The sequence below is a fragment of the Ruditapes philippinarum genome, unplaced genomic scaffold, assembly GCF_026571515.1.
Source record: "Ruditapes philippinarum isolate M1 unplaced genomic scaffold, ASM2657151v2 ctg5120_1_1_1_1, whole genome shotgun sequence".
NCBI lineage: Eukaryota > Metazoa > Mollusca > Bivalvia > Venerida > Veneridae > Ruditapes > Ruditapes philippinarum.
In genome coordinates this window covers 187246-197366 of record NW_026859592.1, presented here as the reverse complement: position 1 = coordinate 197366, position 10121 = coordinate 187246, and the positions used below count along the sequence as shown (strand labels likewise).

At 32.5% G+C, this 10121-nt stretch overlaps 1 protein-coding gene across 1 annotated transcript; it reads left to right on the top strand.

Annotated features, from left to right (window-relative positions):
- The first annotated feature begins 123 nt into the window (after positions 1-123).
- On the top strand, positions 124-7576 carry LOC132757188 (BUD13 homolog). Its single transcript, XM_060748394.1, has 6 exons — positions 124-274; positions 1813-1997; positions 2399-3213; positions 5779-5930; positions 6472-6659; positions 7127-7576. Exons 1-6 carry the CDS (start codon positions 162-164, stop codon positions 7300-7302), a joined length of 1629 nt encoding a protein of 542 aa, XP_060604377.1. The 5' UTR covers positions 124-161; the 3' UTR covers positions 7303-7576.
- Positions 7577-10121: the final 2545 nt, after the last annotated feature.

Below are 10121 nucleotides of genomic sequence, written 5' to 3'. Positions count from 1 at the left end.
TTTGAGGTACAAAAATTCTACATAAAAAGGTACACAAAACTTAAAAAAAAAATTAAAATTTCAATAATATTTTTGAAAATTGTACAATTAAAAAGCTTCACTAGTTAGCAAGTCTTATTGCGATAATTATTCCATGTAAAATTACTGGTCCACAAGACAAAATGGCAGCCTCCAGCAAGGAAGAATATTTGAAAAAGTATTTATCTGTCAACGCAGAAGAAAAAAAGAAAAAGAGGAAGAAAAAACCTGGAGTTGCTCCGGCGAAAATAATTCGGTACTATTTAATATATAGATAATTGTTAACCAAATCACCAAAACACTGTCATTTGTCACTTTTAATGTTGGCGATTTTGTAGTTGTACGGATAAACGTTTCAAACAGTCAAAGTGTCGTTTGTCTGTGACAGATAACAGCTGCTGTCAGCTATATGCTACAGTATAGAAGTTTTCATTAATTATTGAAGAAAATTTTATAGTGATCCGTTAGGTTAGTCGGTCAAAATGTGGAAAAGTAGATCTATTTCTAGTCCTATAACATAAGACGTTTCCGTTTGTACTACGTACACTCCAACGTCTCATCGACTTCTTCATAAGTTCCTTTAGCAAAACCCGCCCACATGTATACAGGTAAAATGGTCAAATGTATATAGCGGTGAAAGTGGTAATATGAAATTAGTCAAAGCCTTTGAACGGGGAAGTCGTTTAAAAAATTCCTTTCATTCTTTCCGTTTTAAAGGTGTCATTCGGTATTACATGCACCGCTTCCGTTTTCACTCGGAAGACACGATGATTATTATTGATCCGAAAACTTGAGATTTGCTCCGTTATTGGAATACTCCGCGTATTATCATTGAGTTACATTGTGATTGTAAATTGTGGTGCCCGACTAGAACTGACACTGAAAATTTCATTGATACTATATTTTTTTTAATTGTTTATATTTGATTTTCTTTTAAATATACACGTGTAGTCTATAGCCGGGCAAGCCAAAGCCCGGACCCGCTTTGCGGGCCCGGTCTTTGACTTTCCCGTATAAATTGTATTGCATTGGATTTATTTACATTCGAAAGTGAGTCATTTTTTTTTTTGCTGCACATTTATGCAAAAATGTTTAAATTTACTGTCTGCATATCTTTTGACTCAAAATGTTGTTTTTGTAGAAAATTACAACGGTTTACATAGCGCTTCAAAATCGCTGCATGTTTTGCTAAAGGAACTTATGAAGAAGTCGATAAGACGTTGGAGTGTACGTAGTACTAACAGAAACATCATATGTTATAGGACTAATTTATTTCCAAAGATTTGGCAATTTACAAAAAAATCACTATATTTAGTATATATTTTTTTCAACACCTTGTTGGATTTATTGGATGGTGTATTGTTTTTATTTGATTTCTTTTTAAATATACACCTGTAGTCTATAGCTGGGCAAGCCAAATCCTAGGACCGCAGAACATATGAATTCCCCATATAACTTAGGTCAAGGCTGCCTAGGTCACTGCTACTGACAAAAGAACTATTAATGTAGCATTGATTTTCATGCTAAACATCCCAAATAATATTGGTTTGCTCTTATTATTTAAGAGCCAGTAATTAAGCCAAAAATAAGTGTTTATCTGATATATATGTGAACATGTGCATGAACCTCGTAACTTATGAAATTGAATAAGTTGAAAGTCACTAAGGCTTTAGAGAATTTTCTTCATTTCTTTCCTTCATAAATATATGAATATAGCTTTATAATTCAAGAAATAGAGCAAATTCTATATCATGGTTCATACAATTTAGCAATGTTTTATTTTTAACTTCTTAGATCAAGAATTGTTGATGATGATGTTGACTTCAGCAGCTTATTGCCAGAGAATTTAGCTAACACATTGGAAGAGGATGTTGGTGATAATGATCCTCAAGTTGCTGATTTTGTAGATGAGAGACCAGAGATTGTGAAACAGTTAGAGGCATACAGAAAATCAGGAGCATGGAAAGTTCTTGGCAAAGGTTTCAAAGTCTTGATTTTTTAAAATGCTTGATAGAGATACAGACATGTATGATTTATGTGACCAAAGCTTGTAAAGGTTTAGAGAGGTCAGTTTAAGTTGCACCCACCTTTAATTCAGAACAAAAATCCTTTTAAATTTAATCATAACAGATGTCATTTTAACATGAATAGATTGAAAGGCAAGTATTAATCTCGGTCTTTGTCAACATCTAAAGGTGAAAAGTAAAATTTATACTTTGGTGTGTAACATAAAGAATAAATCAGCATGTCACTGCAATTGTTGCCGATGAAAAATACTCTGTTACATGTTAATCAAAACCTTGAATTTTGTGAAATTGGAGAAATTTCCAAGAATATGTATTTTGAAATATGTAAGTTTTTTTTTATTGTTGATTTTCAGATGAAGAAAATAGACATGATTCAGATTCTGACCAATCACCAAGAAGAAGACAAAGGCATGATTCAGATTCTGACCAATCACCAAGAAGAAGACAAAGGCATGGTTCAGATTCTGATCAATCAATACCAAGAAGAAAAAGACATGATTCAGATTCTGACCAATCACCACCAAGGAAACATAAAAAAAACTCTAGTATAAGTATTGAAAGAAAGAGAAAAACAGGTGAAAATACGAGCAATAAATCAAAGTCAAAGAGTGATAGTGACCAATCACCTAGAAGGCAAAGGCACGATTCTGACAGTGATCAATCGCCTCCAAAGAAGCGGAGGCATGATTCTGAAAGTGACCAATCACCTCCAAGGAGGCGGAAACATGATTCTGATAGTGACCAATCACCTCCTAGAAGAAGGAGGAATGATTCTGATAGTGACCAATCACCTCCTAGGAGGAGGAGACATGATTCTGATAGTGACCAATCACCTCCTAGAAGAAGGAGGAATGATTCTGATAGTGACCAATCACCTCCTAGGAGGAGGAGACATGATTCTGATAGTGACCAATCACCTCCTAGAAGGAGGAGGAATGATTCTGATAGTGACCAATCACCTCCTAGAAGAAAGAAAACTGGTACAGGATCTGATCAGTCTGTACCAAGACGATCAGCATCAAATAAAAATGGAAATGGTAATGAAAGTGCAATAAAGTCAAAGACTGATAAAACCCTGTCTGGAAAAAGGGCAGGTTTATCCTCTGCCCAGGAAATGAGAAGAGAAGCAGAAGAGTTAAAAAAGAAGGAAGATGCCAAATTTAAACAGGTTTGTACTGGTTTTGTGTTACAGGCAAGCTGAAGAAAGAAGAGTACTCAATGTTATGTAATTAGAGGTCTTTGTCTCATATTTTCCTATCATCTTTAATCTAATTATGTATATTGTTAAGCAGTATAAGTGATTATTATAATGATAAATAAAACTTTGTACATTGCACAAGAAAGGAAGAAAATCTTAATTTGAATTTAAATACATGCAACTTTTTGCTGACATCCATATATATGTAAACAGCATAACAACTTACATGTATCTTGTGTTCACACCAATTGTTTTTTGTACTGTTTATTATTGTGTCAAGTAAGGCTCCCACGTTTACAATTTTTAGCTAGACTATTCGATAAGAATAAGTAGAGCTATTGTAGTCACCCGAGCGTTGGCGTCTGCGTCAGCGTAACCACTTATGTTAAAGTTTTTGTAATACCTCAAATAGGGGCGTCCGTGGCCGAGTGGTTAAGGTCGTTGACTTTAAACCACTTGCCCCTCACCGCTGTGGGTTCGAGTCCCGACAGGGACTTTGGATTCTTTCATGTGAGGAAGCTATCCAGCTAGCTTACGGAACGTCGTAGGTTCTACTCAGGTGCCCGTTCGTGCCTGAAATAATGCACGGAAGGGCACCTGAGGTCTTCCTCCACCAGTAAAGCTGGAACGTCGCGATATGACCTATACTGTGTAGATGTGACGTAAAACCCAAAACAAAACAAAACAATACCTCAAATATTTTCAAAGTCCATTGACATATGGCTTTGAAACTTTGCACACTTGTTCACCATCATGACCCCAACCTGTAGACAGGAGGATGTAACTCTATCAAGCATTTTGACAGAATTATGCCCCTTTTTTGACTTAGAATTTACGTTAAAGTTTTTGTAATACCTCAAATATTTTCAAAGTTCATTGACATAAGGGTTTGAAACATGTTGAAATTTTATACTCTTCTTTGAGAGCATAATAGGACTCTCTCCAAGGCCTATAACTGTAATATGGATTTAAGAAAAAATTTGCCTTTTTCTTTACTGAGAAAATTTTACCTTTTAATCAAGGCTTTTTTTTACTATCAAGCACTAAGAATAGTCGAGCGTTGCTGTCCTACTGACAGCTCTTGTTTGTAAGGCCCCCACGATTACACGTTTAAACGGATTCGTTTCGATTCCAATTCATTAAAGTAGGATATTTTAACCAATACCTCTAAGAGAATGAACTGTAGTTGATCTTACAAAATTCTTAATCAATAATGCCTGAATCATGGATCCTTCTAAAAGGGGGTTTATTTCCAGAATGAAAGAGAACAGAAGATAAAAAGAGGAGATTCCAACCCTAAACGGGTTTATGGGTGTTACAATGCAAAAATGTAGTGTACTCAATTGTGTATTAGAGTCCTTTGCCAACCATTCTTTATCTATTATGTATTTTACTAAATATTAAAATGAAATACATCTTTGGTACATTCGGAGAAAATTAATTTATACATGCAGTCTGTCATATATATGTAACAGGATAACCCAGACTGTTTCAACGCATCGTTTTTGTACTGTTATTATGTTCAAGTACCACGTTAAAACTGACTACGATAAGAAATTAGCTAGACACAGCTTTGGCGGAGCACCATTATGTTGTTTTGTAATACCGTCAATTTTAACCATTGCTTGGCTGAAACTTGAACATGCCATTACATTAGAAGGAGGTAACTTCTATTCAAGCAATTTGACGAATTATCTTTCTTTATTAGAATTTAGTTAAATTTTTAATAGCTCAATCACAAAGTTCATTGACTGGGTTTGAATCTGTCAGGAATTTTAGCTATTCTTTACATATGAGGAAGCTCATCCAAGCTATAACGTTATAGGAAAGTTGCGTGGTTTCTTACTGCAGAATTCCTTTATCAGCACTAAGATAAGAATGCACGTGCTGTCCGACAGCTCTGTTTGTACGTTTCCGATCGTCAGAAAGCTGGAACGTCGTTTAAATGGTGTATCTATTACTTTTCAAGTCGCAATTGCTGAATAAACTTCTATTTAATACAATTATAAAAATAAAACATCACAATTGAGTAGGCACATATTTTCTTCATTGTATCCCCATTTCGCTCTTTTGAAAGATCAAAGGAAAATCAACTTTCCAAAAAATGTATTATGTCACAAGGGATTTTTGCATGGTAATGCTGTGTGAAGGGTTGTAAACACCCATTTTCCCTTTCTTTACTTTGGAATAAATTAATTAGAACTGATAGAATTCATGATTACAGGCAATGATTAAGATATTTTGTAAGACAATATGGTCATTTCGATTAAACAGTAAAAAATATCGTAAACGTTTATGAATGAAAATCGAAATGAATCCGATTAAACGTGTAACCGTGGGTGCCTTAGTGTCAAGGACTGGTGGCCTGTATCATGAAATAGTTGAGTTGAAACTTAGAGAAATTCACCTATTAAAAATAGATATGCCGGCTACACTGGAACTGGTGAATTAAAACCAAGCTAGATTTGAACAGTATTTGGTTCTAGAACAGATATAAGTAACTGTGCAATTTGTTTTCTTTTTTTATGAATATAGATATCAGATGACAGATTAGGGAAAGGTGCCGCTACAGTATTTAGAGATAAATCAGGAAGGAAAAGAAATCTAGCTGAGGAACGCCTTAAGGAATCTGAAGAAGCAGAGAAGAAAGCAAAAGAAGATGAAAAATTTCAGAGTTGGGGGAAAGGGTAAGACAGAATAATAATGAAGAAAATAATAATAAAGCATAATAAACGTCCCTTATTATAACTCTTTAATTTCCTGACATTGTATGCCAAGGTTTAATTTTTAGTTTGTCAGTAAAACAGGTTATTGGTACTTCTGGGGTGTTCACTTATTCCTAATTTAATGCACAGAAAGGACAACAGAGATCTTCTTCCATTTAAAATCAATCCCTAATACTGGTGTGAAATTCAGCGGGAAAAAAACAATATACAAACCCTGATTCTTATAATCATCAGCATCATCAAAGTCATGTCATATTTTTTATATCTATAATGTATGTCATTATATGCATTTTCACAGCTAATTTCTGCAGAATGGTTTATAGATAATATAAATATAATGATTTTCCAATGAAAATTGATGTTGCACTTAAGTCATGCAGTATTATAAATATACATAATATGAAAAATATCATCATATGATATTTTTTATGCAGTGTTTGTTATAAATATAATAAAAAATTTTCATGCAGTATTTTAAAAATGATGAAATTTTTGTTTACAGATTAAAGCAGATAGAGAATCAGGCGAAACAAGTTGAGGAGGCATTACATGAAGCAAATAAACCCTTAGCACGTTATAAAGATGATGATGATCTAGATGAAATGTTACGTAACATGGATAGGGCTGAGGACCCTATGCTGGCTTTTATAACAAAGAAAAAGAGCAAAAATGCTGGACCTGCAAAAAAAGGTATGAAAGAAGTTGTTTAAGAATTTGCATAATATCTTAAGTTTGCCTGTAATCTACATTTACATTTCTTTCTTTAGTCAAGTGATAAACATCAAAAAACATGAAATACCTTTCTCTGACTTAATGGAGATAATTAAATACAGTCATCTTGTTGGTTGATTGTTTTACCTTGGTGCCATGTTATTATGCCTAAATTATGCAGGGTTACTACTGTAATGTCTTCGTAGATCAGTAAACTTTTAAAAGTCAACGTATAAAGTTAACATTTTTACTTCAAAATTCAAGCAAACTAAAATAAAAAGCATTGGGTATGAAAATATCAAAAGTAAAGTCATTTTGCAATATTAGTTTTGCTACATGCAATGTTCTTTTGATGCATATTTTATAGTTTCTTGATGTGTATTTTATAGTTTTTAATAGAATGACATACAGTGCTGGGATAAACGTAAAATTTAAATAATTTTCAGAGAAACCACAATACAAAGGTCGAGCTCCACCACCAAACAGATTTGGCATAATGCCAGGTTATCGATGGGATGGTGTAGATCGTTCTAATGGGTTCGAAAAACAAGTTTACGCAAAACAAGCTGAGAAGAAGGCTGTCTCGGAACAAGCGTATAAATGGAGTGTTGAGGATATGTGAAATTGTCTGTACTTCATAAGAACATCATGTTTTATTCCTAGGTTGATATTAATTCTGTTAAATTTAATCATGCATAAGAAATTGTGAAGCAGAAATTTTCAAGGAAAGAGAAGGCAGAGTAAAGGAGTTTGAAATTACAAACAATAAAAAACAAAACTGTTTCACTTTATAATGAATATTAAAATGATTTTATCTTTGCTTTCTTAACAGGAATTGAAGGTGCAGCATGTTGTCTTTCAATAAAATTTTGTAATTTTGTTCTTTAAAATGTTGTGTTTGTTGTTTATCAGTTGCACTAAGATATATAGAGGATATTTAAGTTTTTTCTTTTATTTAACAGGATTTATTTTCATTGAGTGGTATAAAATAAATATTTAACAAGTGGCAATAGTCATCAGTGAAATATGATAATTTTCATACCACAAGATGAAAATTAAACCAGTATTTATAGAAAAAAAACTTTATTGACTTATTCAGGAATGGTAATGTCATTAGATCAGAACATGGAAAATAATGTCACATATTTGACACCATTTTATTTGCTCCACTATTTTCATTCTTAGCTTTTGGCATGACCCTCTCAATGGAAAAGTTTAACCTATTGTTTAAAGTTAGTACTGATTTGTTCCAGTAATTTGTGTCTGTAATCTACACAATCCAGTTTAAATAAATTCTGTTTATATAAAAGGTCCATTTACACATTAAGTTCTATCAAAGTTACATGTATTCACTTAAAACTTGATATACTTGTGCATTATTGCAACTTCATGGTTAGGTTTGTTCATTTCTTTTGTTGAATATCTTACTCAATTTCCGCAATGCCTCATTTAGGGCCTAAACAATATAGTTATGAACTTGCTAAGTATTTTCTAGCATCTTAAAAATGCATTGCAGGTCAGACAAGAAAAACTTTAGCTTTCATAAGACAGTATATTCATTTATCCAGTTTTATTGTTGATCTAAAAAGTGTATGCCAACCAATAGAATAATATGAAGAAAAAAGAACATTTCCATATTTTGTATAGCCCTACATATATATAAATGCAAACTTATTTAAAGGGCCATTATGCCCAAGTAATGCTTTTATTTTCCAAAACTTTATTTTTGGTGTCCTGTGATAACTTCAAAATAAATTCTCATAGGCCAATTACCTGAACCCCCTTTTACGTCTGTTGCTTTTTTTTGGGCAATTAGTCCCATTGTAGTGGTTTATTATTGTATATGGTAGTAAAAATACTACTTTGTTTACATGTTGGTACTTTCATAACAAATAATATCACATTCAGCACTACTTTCTTTTTGTTTTAAGCATGTATCCTTATTAAGATGTTATAAAGTAAATGTTTGCCCTTTCTAAAGAAGGAAAAATTTATTTGTTTCTGAGGCAGCATGTGTCTTTACAGGCTTAAAAAATGCAGGCCTTTAGATTAGGGTTAGAATTTTTTTTTTTTGGGGGGGGGGGGGTCATGATTTTGTTTGTATGTAATTAGTTACATTATGCCAAAATTAATAATTATTTTTCTTTCTTTATAAAATTAAAACATCAAGTTTAATAACATTTATGGTTCAAGAGCATGTTACATGCTAAATAAAGCAGTGCTGAATGTGAAAATATTTGTCATATAAGTAGTAATATGTACAGAGATGTAAACAAAGTAGAGTTTTGATTTTCTTACAGAATACTTAATCACTATAACTGTATAAAGAGCCAAAAGGCAACAGAAGCAAAAGTTGGTTCTGGTAATTTGTCAATAAGTAACTTTTTGAAAACTATTACCAAAAATAAAAGCTTTTGAGAAATAATAATAACAGCATTTCTGGGGCATAATTGGTCTTTATGTGCAATGACATAGTCACCAAACGGAAAGTGATGTTAAAGACAAAATCATTGGCTTAATCATTTTTTTTTTCTCTTCAGGTAGTGTAGAACCCCATTCATTTGGAAAATCATATATATACATATACAATAAATATGTAGAATATATGATAAAGTTTCAAATTTTCAAAGTACACATAATTTTTTTTAATTGGAGAGATTATATCAAGCTATAATGTCTAGTTTAATGCTCCTTTATACAGGACACCGTGGTCTTTGAAATTAGAGAACACAAAGTTCACTAATAAGATTTATGTAAATTTGTTAGTCCATTTAATTAATAAGGAATGGTTTTTAACACTTGAATAATTATTTTTTATCAATAGCTATGAAGATAAGTTATGTCTGAGAAAATGAAAAATATTCCTACTGTTGATGATAACAAGAAAATATTTGACATTACAGTGATTTTTTTTTTTTAATTAATGCTGTTGAAAACAGATTGCGTAAGGCGTTAAACGGTTGTGTTCTCAATGAGAAAAGTGGATATAGTCAGTTGTTTCCCTTTGATCACTAACCTAGCCGAGATGACGTAAACTGACCAGACGCTTTAGTCGTAAGCAACTTAGATAATCACGTGATCAATATTTGGATGAACTCTGATATGTACGTACGTTTTGGTTTGAACCTAAAATGGAAATCTTTGTTGACAAAAAAGTTGAAATATCATCTTGATTTCATGCAAAAGTAGTTCTGTATTCACCGAGAAAGGTAAATTAGATATTAGAACTATCGGAAACTATGTTATTTCTAAAACATTTAAAGCGATAGTATCTATGTAACATTTCTGACATTTCATGAAAATTTTGAAAAAGTTCTAGTCTCATCATCAGTTGGGCATCAGCATGCTCATCCTGTAAATCTGTTTACTGTGAAATATTCAGTTGTGATATCTTATTGTTAACTAGATGATATATGCACAATTAGCACAATAATTTTATGT

What these genes read in the sequence shown, in the direction of transcription:
- LOC132757188 (XM_060748394.1), top strand. Translation starts at nt 162, where the DNA reads ATGGCAGCCTCCAGCAAGGAAGAATATTTGAAAAAGTATTTATCTGTC. An exon ending in AAGATGCCAAATTTAAACAG is followed by an intron (nt 3,214 to 5,778) that starts GTTTGTACTGGT and finishes TTATGAATATAG; the next exon opens with ATATCAGATGACAGATTAGG. An exon ending in TTTCAGAGTTGGGGGAAAGG is followed by an intron (nt 5,931 to 6,471) that starts GTAAGACAGAAT and finishes TTTTGTTTACAG; the next exon opens with ATTAAAGCAGATAGAGAATC.